Source organism: Heptranchias perlo, chromosome 12 (genome assembly GCF_035084215.1).
Source record: "Heptranchias perlo isolate sHepPer1 chromosome 12, sHepPer1.hap1, whole genome shotgun sequence".
Classification (NCBI taxonomy): domain Eukaryota; kingdom Metazoa; phylum Chordata; class Chondrichthyes; order Hexanchiformes; family Hexanchidae; genus Heptranchias; species Heptranchias perlo.
In genome coordinates this window covers 20519473-20538103 of record NC_090336.1, presented here as the reverse complement: position 1 = coordinate 20538103, position 18631 = coordinate 20519473, and the positions used below count along the sequence as shown (strand labels likewise).

Sequence of the window (18631 nt, the reverse complement as noted above, 5' to 3'; positions counted from 1 at the left end):
ATCCAATTAGAGGGTGAGAAGGTTGGTTCTCAAACAAGCGTACTGAGCTTGAATAAAGGAGACTATGATGGTATGAGAGCGGAATTGATTAAAGTGGACTGGGAAAATAGATTAAAGGGTAAGACGGTACATGAGCAGGGGTGTTCATTCAAGGAGTTATTTTACAACTTTCAAAAAATATATATTCCACTGAGGAAAAAAGGGTGTAAAAGAAATGACAGCCATCCGTGGCTAAGTAAAGAAATTAAGGATAGTAACCGACTGAAAACAAGGACATATAAGGTAGCCAAACTTAATGGGAGGATAGAAGATTGGGAAGTCTTCAAAAGACAGCAAAAAGTAACTAAAGGATTGATTAAGAAAGGGAAGATAGATTATGAAAATAAACTAGCAAAAATATAAAAACAGATAGCAAGAGTTTCTATAGTTATATAAAAAGAAAAAGGGTGGCTAAGGCAAACGTAGGTCCCTTAGAGGATGAGAACGGGAAATTAATGGTGGGAAACATGGAGATGGCAAAAATGCTGAACAAATATTTTGTTTCAGTCTTTATGGTAGAGGACACTAAGAATATCCCAACACTGGACAAACAGGGGGCTCTAGGGGGGGGGGGGCGGGGAGGAGCGAAATACGATTAAAATCACTAAGGAATTGGTACTCAGTAAATTAATGGGACTCAACGCGGATAAATCCCCTGGACCTGATGGCTTACAGCCTAGGGTCTTGAGGGAAGTGGCAGTAGGGATTGTGGATGCTTTGGTAATAATTTTCCAAAATTCTCTGGACTCGGCAAAGGTCCCGGCAGATTGGAAAACTGCTAATGTAACACCCTTATTTAAAAAGGGTAGTAGACAGAAGGCTGGAAATTATAGACCAGTTAGCCTAACATCTGTGGTGGGTAAAATTTTGGAGTCTATTATTAAGGAGACAGTAGCGGAACATTTGGATAAACATAATTTAATAGGACAAAGTCAGCATGGCTTTACGAAGGGGAAGTCATGTCTGACAAATTTGCTTGAGTTCTTTGAGGACATAATGTACAGGGTGGATAAAGGGGAACCAGTGGACGTAGTGTATTTAGACTTCCAGAAGGCATTCGACAAGGTGCCACATAAAAGATTATTGCTCAAGATAAAGAATCACTGGATTGGGGGTAATATTCTGGCATGGGTGGAGGATTGGTTATCTAACAGGAAGCAGAGAGTTGGGATAAATGGTTCATTCTCGGACTGGCAACCAGTAACCAGTGGTGTTCCGCAGGGGTCGGTGCTGGGTCCCCAACTCTTTACAATCTATATTAACGATTTGGAGGAGGGGACCGAGTCTAACATATCAAAGTTTGCAGATGATACAAAGATGGGAGTGAAAGTGGAGAGTGAGGAGGACATAAAAAACCTACAGGGGGATATAGACAGGCTGGGTGAGTGGGCGGAGATTTGGCAGATGAAATACAACATTGGAAAATGTGAGGTTATGCACTTTGGCAGGAAAAATCAGAGAGCAAGTTATTATCTTAATGGTGAGAAACTGGAAAGTACTGCAGTACAAAGGGATCTGGGGGTCCGAGTGCAAGAAAATCAAAAAGTTAGCATGCAGGTGCAGCAGGTGATCAAGGCGGCCAACGGAATGTTGGCTTTTATTGCTAGGGGGATAGAATATAAAAACAGGGAGGTATTGCTGCAGTTATATAAGGTATTGGTGAGACCGCACCTGGAATACTGCATATAGTTTTGGTGTCCATACTTAAGAAAAGACATACTTGCTCTCGAGGCAGTACAAAGAAGGTTCACTCGGTTAATCCCGGGGATGAGGGGGCGGATGAGAGGTTGAGTAGATTGGGACTCTACTCATTGGAGTTCAGAAGAATGAGAGGCGATCTTATTGAAACATATAAGATTGTGAAGGGGCTTGATCGGGTGGATGCGGTAAGGATGTTCCCAAGGACAGGTGAAACTAGAATTAGGGGGCATAATCTTAGAATAAGGGCCTGCTCTTTCAAAACTGAGATGAGGAGAAACTTCTTCACTCAGAGGGTAGTAGGTCTGTGGAATTTGCTGCCCCAGGAAGCTGTGGAAGCTACATCATTAAATAAATTTAAAACAGAAATAGATAGTTTCCTAGAAGTAAAGGGAATTAGGGGTTACGGGGAGCGGGCAGGAAATTGGACATGAATTTAGATTTGAGATTAGGATCAGATCAGCCATGATCTTATTGAATGGCGGAGCAGGCTCGAGGGGCCGATTGGCCTACTCCTGCTCCTATTTCTTATGTTCTTATGTAATTCCACATTTGAGACTCCTGCTATAGCTGGCAGAGCTAATAAGGTTAATCCAATCAGGCTGTAGACTTCTCTGTGACTAATGCCAATGCTGTTCTTCGGTTGGATGAAGCTTTGACTGTGTTGGGCGACTTGCTCTACCAGTGACGGATGGCTCTGGTATCATGAGCTACAAGGGAAGACAGAGGCTGATAGTTGTAGGTGACAGGCAGCCATGTCACTCAAGTCTGTGACCTCTGAACTACCAAAAAGGGCTCTAATCACTATTATGTAATGCCAAGTTAATCATGTCCAGATAATAACGTGAGACTACTCTGAGCTCACTGTATATGGATGGTAGTATTTCACCTACTGACTATTTTGTGTGTTATTTTGAGGAAAAAAAATGAAAAGGACAATGCTTCCCCTCCCCTTTGCTGTATCTAAGTTTTACTCCTTGCTTAGTGATGCAGAGTGCGGACATTTACATAATTCCAAAGTTTAAACTCATTTGGCTGAGGGAGGGGAACAAGGATGAAGCAGCAGAAAGGAGAAACAAGGTGTATAGAGGACTGGGAGAGACAATTAGAATATAGGGAAGTCCAGAAAGAGGAAGGATCGGACAGGAGAGAAATGCAAAGCAGACTAAGGTGGGTTTAGAATGTGTGTGTGTGTAAATGTACATTGCATATCAAATAAAATTGGTGAGCTACAGACACATGTTGCCTCATAGGGTTATGATATACTGGCAATAACTGAGACCTGGCTCAAAGTGGGGAAGAAATGGGAACAACATTCCTGGCTACAATTAATTCAGGAGGGATAGGGAAGGAAAAATAGGAAGTGGGGAGGGGGTGGGTGGGGGGAGGTGGAGAAAGAGGTTGGCCGCAATGATCAAAGATACTGTTGCAGCCCTGGTAAGGGATGATGTCCTTGAGGGTTCAAAGTCAGAATCTATTTGGTTAGAGTTAAGGAGCAGAAGAGGAGCTGTTATGTTGCTGAGTGTATACTATAAACCACCAAATAGTGGGAATAGATGGAGGAGAAAATCTGCAAGCAAATTTCAGAAAGAGGCAAGAATTATAGAATAGTGATAATGGGGGAATTCAATTATCCTAATATAGACTTGGAGAAAAACAATGTGTAGGGCGAGGAGGGGGAGAAATTCCTGAAACGTGTACAAGAGAACTTTCTTGATCAGTATGTGTCCAGCCAATGAGGGATGAAGCAGTGCTGGATCTAGTCCTGGGGTGTGAAGTGGAACAAGTATCAGTGGGAGAGCATTTGGGAAACAGTGATCACAATATTAGGTTTAGAGTTGTTATGAAAAGAAACATGGAACAATCAAAGGTGAAGATACTCAACTAGAAGTGGGTGAATTTAAGTGAGTTGAAAAAGGATCTGGCCCAGCTGGATTGGAAACAAAGATTGCCAGGTAAAACAGTAGAAGATCAATGGGAGACCTTCAAGGAGGAGATAGTTCACGTAGACTAAACACATTCCCACCAGGGGAAAAGGAGGGGGATCCAAAGCTAGAGTTTCCTGGATGACAAAAGAAATTGAGATTGCAATGTAACAGAAAAAGGAGGCTTATGATAAATGGCAGGTTCATAATACAGTAGAGAATAAAACACAATACAGAAAGTACATAGGAGAACTGGCAAAGGAAATAAAAGAGTCAAAGAGGATGTATGAGAAAAGATTAGTCAAAGAGTCGGCACAGGCACGATGGGCTGAATGGCCTCCTTCTGTGTTGTAAGATTCTATGATTCTATAAAGCATCGCAGCCATTCCTTGCTTCGTTTAGTGAAAGAGGACTCCTGATCAGTCCTCCCTGAATAAAAAAAATGAAGTTGGTAGAAACTGGGTAAAAAAATTAACTTTAGCAAAATACATGACAATGAGTTGCCTGAGAAGTCTCTTTAGACGCCAAAGCTCTAGTGTCATATCTATTCGTTCACTGTGAGAGAGCGCCAACTGCTGAGTTTATACTTACGTGTAATGCCTGACATGCAGTCTATACTGGTCGGTGTACTCTGGAGACCACAGGACAATGTGGTGATGTTCACAGTATAGCTTGTGAAAAATGTAACATTGGTCAGGTTGAATTGCTGTCGTTGTCCTGGATTACATTCCAGACTTTCAGTTAAGGGAACAAGAGAGTTTGTTGTTTGGATACGAAAGCCTGTGTTCACTCCGATCGGACATGTCCACTCCAAGTGGAGGATGGGGTTGAGATCCACTCCTTGACACTTCAGGGAAGAAGAGCTAATTGCGGCTGCATCTGCAGGGAACAAAAACTCACATCAATGCAACAGAGAAGCAAACCTTCTTCAATTGAAGTCAAGATTTGGAGAAATAAAATTCTGTTTATTTCCCTTTCAATTGTCTCCCTTACTCAGGTTCTGACGTCCCCAACCCTGTTTTTCTCTCCTCCTCTCCTGAAGACAATGACTTGCTGAAGTACTATCTCAAGAGTATTGACCACCCTCCGGTATCGTGCCCAAGTGGCTATTCTTCATGTGCGAACCTAGCCAGTGAGTCTTGACAAGCACAAGGGACCATTGTAACCCAGCCTAATCCTATCTCCACTGGATGGTGAAGGACTGGGAAGCTCAGCTGATTTTTCCGTTCTCTAGCCCAGGGGCTCTAAGATTAATTGTAGCATCCCTACTGCCTGCCCAGCTGAGATTAGCTTATTCAGTAGTGGGCAGAGATCAAACCTAGAACCTCCTGATCTGTACAGTTAAGCATCACACTTCATAATGCATATACCCAATAAACCACTAGGAAAGGCACATCTGCGTTTCTAATCAACGATCAGTATTGAGCAGCAAGCGATCAGTGGAGTGTGAAAGACTTGGAGAGTGTGGAGCTTAGCTTCAGTGGGAGTGAATAACTGGGCAAAAATATTAAAGATTTTCACTTTTTTGTATCTTGACTTTATTTCATTTAAATTCTTCAATACTGGAAACTGTTTATTTGGTGCCATACCTGTGGGCTGGTTTAGTGTGGTATTAGGTTAATTAATTAATTACTGAAGATAAAGAAAGTGGGAATCAGTGGAAATATTTTACAATGGATATGTAATTGGTTGACCAATAGAAGCCAGAAGGGAGTGATGCAGGGATTGTTATCAGCCTGGGAGAATGTTACCAGAGGGATCCCACAGGCATCTGTTTTGGGAACTCATTTGTTTAATATCTTCATACATGATCTGGAGCTAGGAGTCACAAGCATAATGGCTAATTTTGCAGATTATACAAAGCTAATGAAGGTGGTAGACTCTGATAAGGATAAGTTGCAAGAGGATTTGAATATACTTGGAAATTGGGTAAACAGGTGGCAGATGAAATTCAATGTAGAGAAATGGAAAGTGCTTCATAAGGGACAAAAAAATCCAGGAAGGGACTATTACTTATATGGAAAGAAAATAATGTGCAAGGTAAATGATAGTGATCGGGGGGTCCTGATTGAAAATAAATTGAAGATATTGCAACAATGCTCGGTGACAGTGAGTAAAACAAATCAAATGTTGGGATGTATTAACAGGTCAATATTGAGCCAAAACGGTCAGGTAACCCTGCTACTTTATAAATCATTGGTGTGTCCACACTGAGAATAGAGAAAAGAGCACAGCAGCGGGATTACTTAAGTGAAGGGCTGGCACAGAACGATGGGCTGAATGGCCTTTCTTTGGTTCTATGAGCAGCGTGTCCCAATTTAATGGATGGCTGCACGCTAGAAAGTAAATTGATTACCTTAAAAGAGCCTCCAATAAACTTCAAAAATATGTTACAATGAAAAATTTTTAAAAATCAATGACACCAAAATAAATATTGCTTCTCCTCATGCTAGGGGATCCATCTTGGATTGCAGCCAGCGCGAAGAACGCTCTGGCTTTTTGCTCCCACAAATCCATGCTCTGAAGCTCAGGCCCAAAAACGTGTGATTCCGCTCTGCTGGTGTAACCACGGTGGAGTGGGAGTTCCGTTTCGCCATGGTAGCCTGACCGTGTTGGAATTCCTTGGGTCAGGTAACTAGCATACAGGTTTCAGGCGTTTCTGTAACTGGGGCAGCTGTTTGAGTCCAGTGCAAAAAAGGTCCAACAGCAGATGGAGGAGATAAACAACAATGGACCTAAGCTGTTTTCAAGTTTGCCCTGAACTTCCATTAATGTAAACCAATGAGCCTTTCCAAAATCCAAGTTTGCAGGACTCAAACCAGCCTTTGCCATTTTATGGGCTGTACTTCCATCACAATTAAGTACTGTACACCTTCCTCTGAGGCGTAATACATTGGGAGCACCGGTGATGGGTCAGGAAGAAATTCCAGCACATAACATCACCCCACCAGTCCCGCCTCCATTTCGAACATCAGGTGGTGGATGCAAGAACAACTGCTCCTGTCTCCTCAGCACATCTGGAATAGGGCAGAGATCCAATGTAAATGAGCCCCCAATCACTTGATACCATTCCTAATTTGCCACAAGGATTGCAGGTCTTTGGAGCCCTCGTTTCTATGGTAGCACATGTGGCAAAATATACTTGGGGAAATTCACAGCTGATCCCAATTCTGTCATCACTTGAAATCCTAGTGGGTATCACTACCTAGTGATCAGGCATGAACCCTTTCTCTTTTGCTCAGGGGAACGGAGGCCAATTGTTCCTCCAGCTGAGATCAGCAAGTTCAGCATGGACTGGGACTGAGCCCAGGACCTTGTGTCTGTATGGTTCAGTATCACCTCAGACAGTGAATTCACCCACTGTGCCAGAGAGTTCAATAAATAAATACATTTTGAAAAGGCCTATTTAGCTGCCTCCAGGCATGACAGTTCTATTATAATGTAATCTGTTTCTATTATTTTTAAAACTGATGTTCCTATAATTCTTCTTTCGGAGGTCCAACTGATTATAGATTTATTTCACTTGTGGGTCTTGTGAATGAGAGAACTTGTTACTCCCTGCTCCTGCTTTCATGCAATTACATTATTGTCTGCTTGCATGACTCATGCCCTACATGCCTCTATAAATAAATATATACTTGGGTGAATGTGTGCATGTGGATAAGTAATTGTGAGCTATTGGAAGAATTGCTTGTTTTGACTCTTTGATAAAACAACAGCTTAGGACAGGTAAGTTGACAAATAACAGGGAGCATCAGTACTCACCAGTGCACTGGAGCAAGGTGACAGAATTTCCTTCAGTGCCATCTGCTACCTTGGTGAAGACGGTGAATGTGAACTTATCTCCTGATGTCAAATTACTGACAATAATGAATTTTGTACCGACCGTGGTACTGGAACTTGGAGTCCCATCTGTTTGCACTCTGTACATGTACTCACTCTTGTAACCAAGTGGCTCATCCCAAGTCAGATGTATAGAGGTGCTGTTGGTACTCACAACACTGAGATTGATGACGGGATTTGGTTCTAGAGACAAAAATTGAAGTTAGAGATCATCTAGTGTTTTTTGCTCCCTTGTTTAATTTTCTTCCCCCACTCACAGTAGGACTCCTTGATGGAAAGGCAATCTGCTGCTCATAGGGCACTACCAATGCTACCATTGACTGGGTTTCTTAGATGGTCATACATTTTGCATGTCCATTTCTCCTTTCTACCAATGGGAGAAGCACCATCTTTCCTTCCCTGACAGCATTCCCAAAATTGGGAACTCATGAGAAGAGTTTGAAACACATTGCCCTGGGGCATTTTGAGCATGAAACTATGATCTGGCACTGTCAGTTGGTGCACTGCATTATTCAATGTTCAATGTGTCAAGAAGGTTCATCACACAACTCAAACTCAACTGTGCATGGCAGATATAAGAAAAAAAGGATCCTATGGCATATATTTACCAGACAGAAACTCAACTGCAAAGGAAATAAATAAAATTCATCACTGGGGATTCAGTCTTGAGCTGTCAATGACTAACTATGGAAAGCTCCACTAACCCAGAACCAAAGACTAGTGGACTGAATCTCAACCTGTTTTTGCTCGTTACAAGAAATTGACATCAGTGTAATAGCAGATGGGATTAACTCTTTCATCTACTTCCACCCAATTAGTCCTCACCATTTCAATGACATGTTCCTATTAATCAACTGAATTCAATTTGATGAAATCTATTGAAAGAGGGAGAATGAATACAAGAGCAAAATTTCCCTTCATGTAAACAGACAAGAAAAATAATTCCAGTCTTGTATGAGGGACAATCGCACAGCACACTTACGTGTGTAGAGATATATTGTCTTGAAGCTGCTAATGAAACTCTCAGGGCCAGTGGTAAGAACAGTTATGTTGTATTGGGTTCCAGAGTTGAGGTCGGGTATACGAGATTGGTTATCTGCTGTAGAAAAAGTCGTATTTGCTGCTTGTGCCATCTGGTAGGTAACACTAAAGTTGTATCCACCGATATCCATATCTTCAGGTCTCCCCCAGCCAATCTCAATGGTGGAATTAGTGATGTTGGTCACCACTATGATTCCAGGTGGTGAGGGAACTGTGGGAGAAACAAAGTTACATCATGGAACATTTTGCACACGAAAAAAAACACAGAATTCACACAATTTCAGAAGCTGCAATGACTGAGTCTAGGTCCTTCAACATGGTCTAGGTTGGCCCTCTAACACTGGAGCCATTAAAAAAAACATTACTCCTGTGTCATCATTAGACATCTTCTTACCAAATGCAGATGAAGATGCCATCAGGATAACATAATCATGTATATGTGTGATATATGATAGTTCCCACCTTGTTTCCTCTTCCAAATAGTGAGGAATCTTTTTTTTTAAAAAGGTTGAGGCCAAAATAGTCACAGCCTAAAGAAACACTGCAATCAGCTCCTGCACACTGGTGCAGAGACATTTTGATATTAATGCAAATTACAACAGCCCGAACATGGTTACTAAAATGGGCAGTGTTGGGCACCATATGTCCCATGATGCAATAATATTGTCACATCTGCGACCACATATCTCCAAAGAAACTGTTCCATTTTAGAATCTTGAAAAAAAATTACAGGCACACGTGGAACATTTACGCTACAGGGCACACATCAACTGCAATGGAAACCTGTCACAATGGCCAACCTGGTGTTGGAACTGGTCTGTTAGAGGAAGCGGCTCCAGAAATGGACCTTGCTTGAATGTCTCCTGAGCCAGTGACACGTTTAGAAGACCAGTTTTTGAAATTGACATCTTTGCTGTCGAGTCCCTAGCTTCTGTTACCTTTGACCCACCACCTGATTTAATTGCTGAGTAACTAGATTGTTTCTGTCCAAACTTATTTCATAAAAGACCTTTATAGTCAGTAGAGATGACTTTCACTCCATCGCTGTGGGTTAGATTCAAACTCGGATTCAAAGCAGTGAAAGGACAGTGTCTGACCCACTACAGCACTCAGTCTAGTAACAAAATAACAGAAATTAAAAAACAGAAATTGCTGGACATACACAGTAGGCCAGTGAGCATCTACAAATAGAAAGGAAAGGTTAATGTTTTGGGTGTAACTTAAAACTGAAAGATAAAGAAACCCCTGTATAGAGAGGAGGTGGGGAGAATGAGACAACAGATATTCCAAACACCAAGAGGAGATTCATGGGCTGAATGGCCTGCAAATTGCTTAATGGAAAAGCAAGAATCTGTTAAATTATATAAAAGATCAATGAGGCAAGGAGCCTGAATTAAAAACAGGGAAAGCTGGAAAAACATTGAGATCTACCAGTCCTGAAGAGAGAAAATTCAAGTCCACACCCCACGCAGATCAATCACAACTACCTGGCAGATGAAAGGTCCACAGCTATAACTGTCAACCTGGCTCCCCTCCTTCCAGACACCAAAAGACCCACTGTACAAGCTTAGCTCAAAAGAGAAGGAGGGGGGGGGGGATGTAACTAAAGTTTGAAGTTGCTGAAGTTATTCTTCAGACCACAGAGCTACACAGTGCCCAGGGTTAAGATGAGATACTGTTCCTGTAGCTTGCATACATTGTTGCAACATACAGTTGCACAGCAAAGTGCCATAGGTTGGGCAGCTAGAGTAAGCAGCACCAGCACAGTCATCAACGTTACAGAGGAAGGAGTCAAGGAGGAAGTCTGAGTAGGCTTGGAATAAGAAATGTTCCACATGTCCTATAAAAGGACAGGCTCCCGTAGCAACCCCTTTTATCTGGAAGAAAGGAGTATAGTTAAAAGAGAAGTGGTTCAGGATGAGACCAAGTTCAGCCAAGTGGAGGAGAGCAGTTGGGTCATTGCTTAAGAAAGAAGCAGAGGGTCTGGAGAACACCCTGGTGGTGGCAGGAAGTGTAGAGGGACAGTACATCCATGGAGAAAAGGAGACTTTTGGGACTGGAAAATCTAATTTTAATCAAAGTGGCAGATGAAATCAGAAAAGTTGTGGATGTGGGTGAGTAGAAACTGGATAAGGTGAGAAAGAATATAGTCAAGATATGAGGAAACTAATTCAGTGTGACAGTCCAGTTAGCTTGATTCCTTAGAAAATTGGAAAGGGAATTGCAAATTCTGACACTAAAAGCAATTATAATGTACTCTGTACTTACTTGTTGCGCGAGTTACAGAATCTGAAGGTATATCATGGGACCCACTAATCGTTGTCACGTTTACATTGTACTTCCTTCCAGGGCGCAGGCTGCTGAATACAACACTATTTGTTGAAGATGGTACAGTGGTGCTGTTCTTGTATGATGTTGGGTTTAGAGAATCTTCGATGTCAATTTTGAAATTCTCAACACCTCCTGGTGGATGGATCCAGGAAACAGTCAATGAATCAGTTGTGTGCTTGTTGCTCAGGGAGATGTTTTCAGTTGGTATTTTCATAGGTGCTGTTTAGAAAATAACAAGATTAGTGCATGACAGTGGGACCTGGCATGACAATGTCACTGGTATGTTGGCTGCATTTCACCATAACACAGTCATCATTAGGGTCTGGGTATAGGAATGAGAAAGTACTGTTTTGAGTCCATTCATCTCCTCCTACCATCTAGGCCCAAGTTCACAACCCTCATCCTCCTCCTGGCTGGGTGCTGTGTTGTTCTGTTTGAGCCTTTTCTACCCTTCGTCCTCAAGATTATTTTGGCTCTCATGGGTAAATTCCAACTGCTCATGCCTTTGTGATCTAGCTAAGCTTCCAGTAACATGCCCAGGATAACAAAAAGAAAACCTTTGGAGATTTTCAATTTCTGTGCTCCTGGTGCATATCAGAAAATTGCACATCCTGAGCCAGTGATTTTCCGCCCGTTCATTTTAGGAGCTGGGAATGTGCAACTTCACGATATGTGCTTCTGGCATGCACCAGGAATGGAGAAGAGGAAAATTTATCCTCCAAGTCTGTTAATTAGTTTTAGCTGCTGAACTTATAGCTATACCTTCACAAGATCTCCCATGTCTTCCAGCAGTGAATAGAGCATTAAACCTTCAGACCTCATTTTAAGTTTTAAACTATTAAACAAATTTATTTAAGAGAAAAAAAGCAATTACGAAACACACATATAATACATTATATATTTACAGCAGAAATCATTATACCTAACTTGAGTGGAAGACCAATAAAAGAATCACACCTTTAAGTACTAAGTTAATCCTTTGCAAATAACTTTGAAAGTATATACTGTTAAACTTCTCACCACCGCAGAAGTCAATATTAATCCAAACTTCCTTCTTTCAGAGTTTGAAACTGACTCAGATCAAAACAGACCAGCTCTTTTTACATCCTAAAAGAAGAGTTTCTGGGATTTCCTAGCATTTGAATATGACATTTAAAAAGGAACTATTGATCATATACAAACTGAACCAATCACACAGCACTGTTTAAGTTATAATTAATCCTCTCTGAAGCCTGTAATTGACAAAACTTGTAACCCTGTATTGAATCATGGAACTCATGAGTCATAAGACTCATGGAATCATAGAATTATAGAATCTTACAATGGAGGGCATTTGGCCCATCATGCTTGTGCCGGCTCTTTGAAAGAGCTATCCAATTAGTCCCATTCCTCTGCTCTTTCCCTTCAAGTATTTATCCAATTCCCTTTTGAAAGTTACTATTGAAGCTGCTTCCACCACCCTTTCAGGCAGTGCATTCCAGAGCATAACAACTCGCTGTGTAAATTTTTTTTCCCTCATGTCGCTTCTGGTTCTTTTGCCAAGCACCTTAAATCTGTGTCCTCTGGTTACCGATCCTCTGCCACTGGAAATAGTTTCACCTTTACTCTATCAAAACCATTCATGATTTTGAACACCTCTATCAAATCTCCTCTTAACCTTCTCTGCTCTAAGAACAACCCCAGCTTCACCAGTATTTCCACATAACTGAAGTCCCTCATCCCTGGTACCATTCTAGTAAATCTCTTCTGCATCCTTTCTAAGGCCTGGACATCCTTCTAAAGTTTGGTGCCCAGAATTGGTCACAATACTCCAGCTGAGGTCTAACCAGTGTTTAATAAAGGTTCAATATAACTTCCTTGCTTTTGTACTCTATGTCTCTCTTAATAAAACCAAGGATCCCATATGCTTTTTTTAACAGCCTTCTCAACTTGTCCTGCCACCTTCAAAGATTTGTGTATGTGAACCCCCAGGTCTCTCTGTTCTTGCACCCTCTTCAAAATTGTATCAGTTTATATTGCCTCTCCTATTCTTCCTACCAAAATGTATCACTTCACACTTCTCTGCATTAAATTTCATCTGACATGTATCTGCCCATTTCATCAGTTTATGTCCTCCTGAAGTCTGTTACTATCCTCCACATTGTTTACTATTTTTCAGAGTTTTGTGTCATCTGCAAACTTTGAAATTATACCCTGTATACCCAAGTCCAGGTCATTAATATATATCAAAAAGAGCAGTGGTCCTCACACCGACCCTGGGGATATATCACTGTACACTTCCCTCCAGTCTGAAAAACCACCGTTCATCACTACTTTCTACTTTCTGTCCCTTAGCCAGTTTTGTATCCACGTTGCCACTGCCTCTTCAATCCCATGGGCTTTAACTTTGCTCACAAATCTATTGTGTAGTACCTTATCAAATGCCTTTCAAAAGTCCTTATACACAACATCAACCGCACTACCCTCATCAACCCTCTGCCTCCATAAGAATTTTTGGTCCCTAATTGACCCCACCCTTACTTAGACTACCCTTTTATTACTTATGTGTTTCATCAAGTGAGATTGCCAATTAGAGACAATTGGTGCCTCAGTAGGGTCATGATTTATGCAGTGGTCCCATGCCCACTAGGAGCTAGATTGCAGCTGCCTAAACTCATTACATACAGAAAATGCTGGAGAAGCTCAGCAAGTCAGGCAGCGTCTGTGGAGAAAGAAACAGAGTTAACATTTCAGGTCAAAGACCTTTTGTCAGAACTGGAAGATGTTAAAAGAGTTAAAGCTTTTGAGCAAGTACAGAGCCAGGGAAAGTGGGGGAGGGAACTCAAAGCTTTGCATTGATTTTGCTACAGTTGACCTCCTGGGTCTGGGCAGACAGAGAACATGGAACAAATGAGGTGGGTTCAAGTGCACAGGCCCAGTATTCCAATCCATCCAGTCTATTCAAAGATGGTATATTTTCCACAATCCTAAGGGAAGGGATTCCAATTATACACACATGTTTAAAAAAGAAAGATCCCCCCCCCAAATATTACCGACTATGGCTGGATGCATTCTAGTTCCTGGGATTTTGCATTTCTCCTCAGTCATTTTCTCTTTCCATTTTAGACCTCTCCAGGTGATGACAGATGACCTGCTTCCAGATTGCAAGTCCTTATTCATGCTTGGGGTGCCCGGCAGTGGCATGAGCGACTATTTCAACCATTTTCCCTTCTTCCCTTTTGGCAAAGTGACTGGCCACCACCAAGCACTTCCACACAGGTGCCTGACTGAGATTCAAACTCTAAACACTCCATGGGTACTACCATTGGGAGCTCCGATGTACTTCACACCATTCTGATCCCAAAAATCTTTTAAGGTGAGGCATAAAGATGTGCACTCATGGATCATAGCTGCAGTGGCCCATTTCTAAACCTGTGCCAATTATGTGCCCTGTAACATGTCTGGGTCGTGGATCAAACTCTCCACCGATTCTGCCTTTTGCCTTTCTCTCCCTGGATTAAATCTTTATTCAATGCCTCATATGTAGAAAGTCAATGGGCAATTGTGGAGGCAAACTCACACCCGATCACTCAATGCCTCTGGTATAGACTTTCCTACTCCTCCCCTTCTGATGCCAACAACTCATATTGGGGTATGGTTCTAAAGACAGCAGCAGCCCTCCAATACCTCACCCCAGTGTCCATTCATCATTAATGAGCTCATTTAGTGAACGCCCACAGTTTATTTGAGTGTAGGCACCATCACAGCCAAACCTGACTCTATCCTCACCCGCTGTCTACACACACATTCCACAGCTTGGGTCACTGAAGACCAGTCAGACGCAGGAACTCTTTCTGGTTTCTCCTCCCTCCCGCAAAGACAGAGAGGTGAATTGTAATGCTTCCAACCACTGTCCGGGCTGAAATCAGCTAACTCATCACAGACCAGGAATTGAACCTGGGATCCTCATGGTGTGTGGCTCAGTAGCATTGCCACCTCTATTAATGTGACCTGAGAATGAGAATGTACACCCTTTTCAAACATCAATCAACAATTGCATGCAGGTAATTTGATTCTCATGCTCCAGTGTGGTTACCTGTATAAGTGGATATAGTAACTGGAAGTGCTGCAGTGCCATCCTGTGCCAGCGTGATAACAGAAAATGTGTAGTTGGTTCCAGGTGTCAATCCCAACACGGTAGCATTTTCATTTTTTACGGTTTGATTTCCATTACTACCTGTGGGTGCTGGGCTTTCAGCTGTCAGCACCCTGTAGTGATATTCATCTTTATACTGGAATGGTTTTTTCCACTTCAGGATTATGCTGGTTGTATCAGTCTGCACTATTTCTAGGTTCTGAATGGAGTTTGGCACTGTCGAAGAAAACAATTAAAAAGGTATGTTATGGGTGTTAACAAGGACACAGCCACCGAGAAGCCATGGGATGGTCTTTCAACAATCTGATCAAAACAAGCTGGAGTCAATAAAAGAGCTATTCTAGAGGGATATCAGAACCCACAAGCCAGTGCCTCTCTGAATCCAAATGACGAGGCATTTTTCCAGGGTTACAAAATAAAACTGCATTTTATTCACTGAGTACAACCTGCAGATCAACAAGAAAGGAAAGATGTTAGAGGGGAATCTCACTATTGCAACATTCTAGTTGATTGGAAAAGGAGCACACTGACTTCTTACTCAAACAGGGCACTTTAGATTGTGGCTGTCGTCTGCCTGACCACAGTGCACGTGTTACAACTCTGGACATCCCTTATCAATAATCACTGCCAACCAAAAATCTTTCATTTAAAAAAAAGGAATCAGGAGAATAAATTAGGAATGTCACCTGTTGAAGTCTCCTGCAAGACCAAACGTGGCTTGAAAACTCTCTTTTGTTATTTGCCAACACAGCTAAGCTGCACCAGAATGATTAAATGAAGCATTATCTGTAGTTAAGGCAAGTCCATCTGCAGTGGAAATCTATTAGTTTAGCTCAAGAAACAAAGAAACCCATTTGAAGAAGCCAGTAGAATTCAATTTTTAAAATTCTCAGGATATGGGCATCGCTGGCAAGGTCAGCATTTATTGCCCATCCCAAATTGCCTCTGGAAAGGTGATGGTGCTCCTTCTTCTGAGTAGCAATTTTAATCAACTGAGTGGCTTGCTAGGCCACTTCAGACAGTCAAGAATCACCACATTAGCATGAGACTGGAGTCACATACATGCCTGACCGGGTAAGAAGGGCAGATTTGCTTCCATTTAGGTTTTACAATAATCCAACAGCTTCATGGTCACATTTTACTGATACCCAGCTTTTTATTTTCAGCTTTTTTTTCAAACTGAATTCAAATTCTCTAAACTGCCATGGCGGGATTTGAACTCTGTGTCTCTGGATTATTAGTCCAGGCCTCTGAATTACTGGTCCAGTAGCATAACCACTACACTACCATACTCCTTTGTTTACACTGAAGCTTACTGCATTCCTGGGCTGTTCTAACATTTATTTTGCAGTTTTGTTCCTTCCTGTCTCTCAATGGAGCTCTTAATAATACAGTTTTGCATGTTTTTCTGACTCAGCCAAAACAGACTCCCACAAATAATTAATTCAATAAAAATTTGATCCAACTACTCATATGGCAGACCTCCAGTAAGAGCACGATTACAAGACAGTGATCTGAAGGGACAGTGATCAAAAATGGTATGACCGACAGGGCATTCTCAAATTGAGCAGAACACACAATTCAGGTTTACCCCAGCAAATAAATTATTAAATAAAGAGTAGCATTATGAATTTTCACCTACTTCTAAACTCATTTACTCAGAACCTTTTCCATTGAGAAAATTCCTCATTATTTTCTTACACTGCAAAGTGCACCTGCTTTTTCAGATTCACTTCGGTGATGCTGGTGCTGTGAAAACTCCAAAGTCCTTTCTGTTACCTCATCAAAAAACTCAATCAAGTTAGTTAAACACGATTTGCCTTTAACAAATCCGTGCTGGCTTTCCTTTATCAATCCACACTTGTCCACCACGAGGTTAAACTGGCTGGCCTGTAGTTGCTGGGTTTATCCTTACACCCTTTTTTGAACAAGGGTGTAACATTTGCAATTCTCCAGTCGTCTGGCACTACCCCCATATCTAAGGATGATTGGAAGATTAGGCCAGCACCTCTGCAATTTCTACCATTACTTCCCTCAGCAACCTAGGATGCATCCTATCTGGACCAGGTGACTTATCTACTTTAAGTACAGCCAGACTTTCTAGTACCTCCTCTATCAATTTTTGGCCCATCCAGTATCTCAGCTACCTCCTCTCTTACTGTGACTTAGGCAGCATCTTCATCCTTGGTCAAGGAGATGTAAAGTACTCATTTAGTACTTCAGCCATGCTCTTTGTCTCCATGCCTAGATCTCTTTTTTGGTCCTCAATCGGCCACACCCCTCCTCTCACTTCCTGTTTACTATTTATATGCCTATAGAAGATATTTGGATTCCTTTTTATGTTGGCCGCCAGTCTATTCTCATACTCTCGCTTTGCCTCTCATTTCCTTTTTCACTTCTCCTCTGTACTTTCTATATTCAGCCGGTTCTCACTTGTATTGTCAAACTGACATCTGTCAATCGCCCCTTTTTCTGCTTTATCTTACTTTCTCTCTTTCGTCATCCAGGGAGATCTGGCTTTGGGGGAAAGGGAAGGGAAAAAATTTACAGGGCTATGGGGAAAGAGCAGCGGAGTGGGACTAATTGGATAGCTCTACCAAAGAGCCAGTACAGGCACGATGGGCCAAATAGCCTCCTTCTGTACTGTATGCTACTATGATATGGCAAACCCTAGTAAGGACCCTAGTGATCTGAAGGGACATTGATCCAAAATGGCATGACTGATATGGCATTCTCAAATTGAGCAGAACACACAATTCGGTGAATAAATTATTAAATAAAGAGTAGCATTACGAATTTTCACCCACTTCTCAACTTGTTACTCAGAAACTCAGAAGATTTCCCAATGCGAAAATTCCTCATTATTTTCTTACAAAGGGAATTATACATTGCAAAGTCCTCCTGCTTTTTAAGGCTCACTTTGGCAATACTGATTATCACATTCCTTGTTACACTTACCGGTGAACTGAGTTATCGATACAAAGTCACTCTGCAATCCGCCAGGTCCAATGGTGGCCACAGAAATGGTATAACCAGTTCCCGAAGTAAGGTTCGAAATTGTGGTGGAGTTTATTTCTGCTGTCTTGGACTCAGTAGTAGAACTGTCACTGTAGGTGACGTTGAAGGTATAACTTCCAACATCCATGTCTGCAGGTGCTCCCCAGTTTAATGAGATGGAACTGGTGCTGAAGTTGGTCACATTGATACTTCCAGGAATGCTGGGAACTGAGTGGGAAAAAAAATACAAAAATATTATTCCGACCTGTACCAGTGTATACCGATTTCTGAAGGGATGGGAGATATTTGTCAGCTTGATGTTCCTTGACTTGGAAATATTTCTGCCAATCTAAAGCTCTACTTGCGGTGGCCAAGGCTTAGGACTGGTATCAGAATATCAGGCCAGCACCAAATCTGTCTATAAAGGGATAGAGAAGTCTTACAGTAATGGGACATGAAGGTGTTGTGAGGGTGGAGTTAAGAGAAATGTTAATTACAGTCTTTGATGGAAGACACTGCACAGCTAATGTCCTCTCACCCTCGATACACAAGTTAAAATCCCATCCAGTGTCTGGAGAGGAAACATTTCCTCTGTCTATTAACTTAGATTCAAGAGAAATAA

At 41.8% G+C, this 18631-nt stretch overlaps 1 protein-coding gene across 2 annotated transcripts in view; it reads right to left on the bottom strand.

The window, feature by feature from the left end:
* The window catches only part of ptprja (protein tyrosine phosphatase receptor type Ja), a 158724-nt gene that overhangs the window by 42497 nt on the left and 97596 nt on the right, over nucleotides 1-18631 (bottom strand). For both annotated transcript variants that reach the window (XM_067993731.1, XM_067993730.1), the window contains 6 exons: nucleotides 17971-18237; nucleotides 14953-15228; nucleotides 10815-11096; nucleotides 8488-8757; nucleotides 7428-7688; nucleotides 4254-4541 (listed from right to left, as the gene is read on the bottom strand). In XM_067993731.1, the coding sequence (XP_067849832.1) occupies nucleotides 4254-4541; nucleotides 7428-7688; nucleotides 8488-8757; nucleotides 10815-11096; nucleotides 14953-15228; nucleotides 17971-18237 (1644 nt within the window). The remainder of the gene's footprint in view (nucleotides 1-4253; nucleotides 4542-7427; nucleotides 7689-8487; nucleotides 8758-10814; nucleotides 11097-14952; nucleotides 15229-17970; nucleotides 18238-18631) is intronic.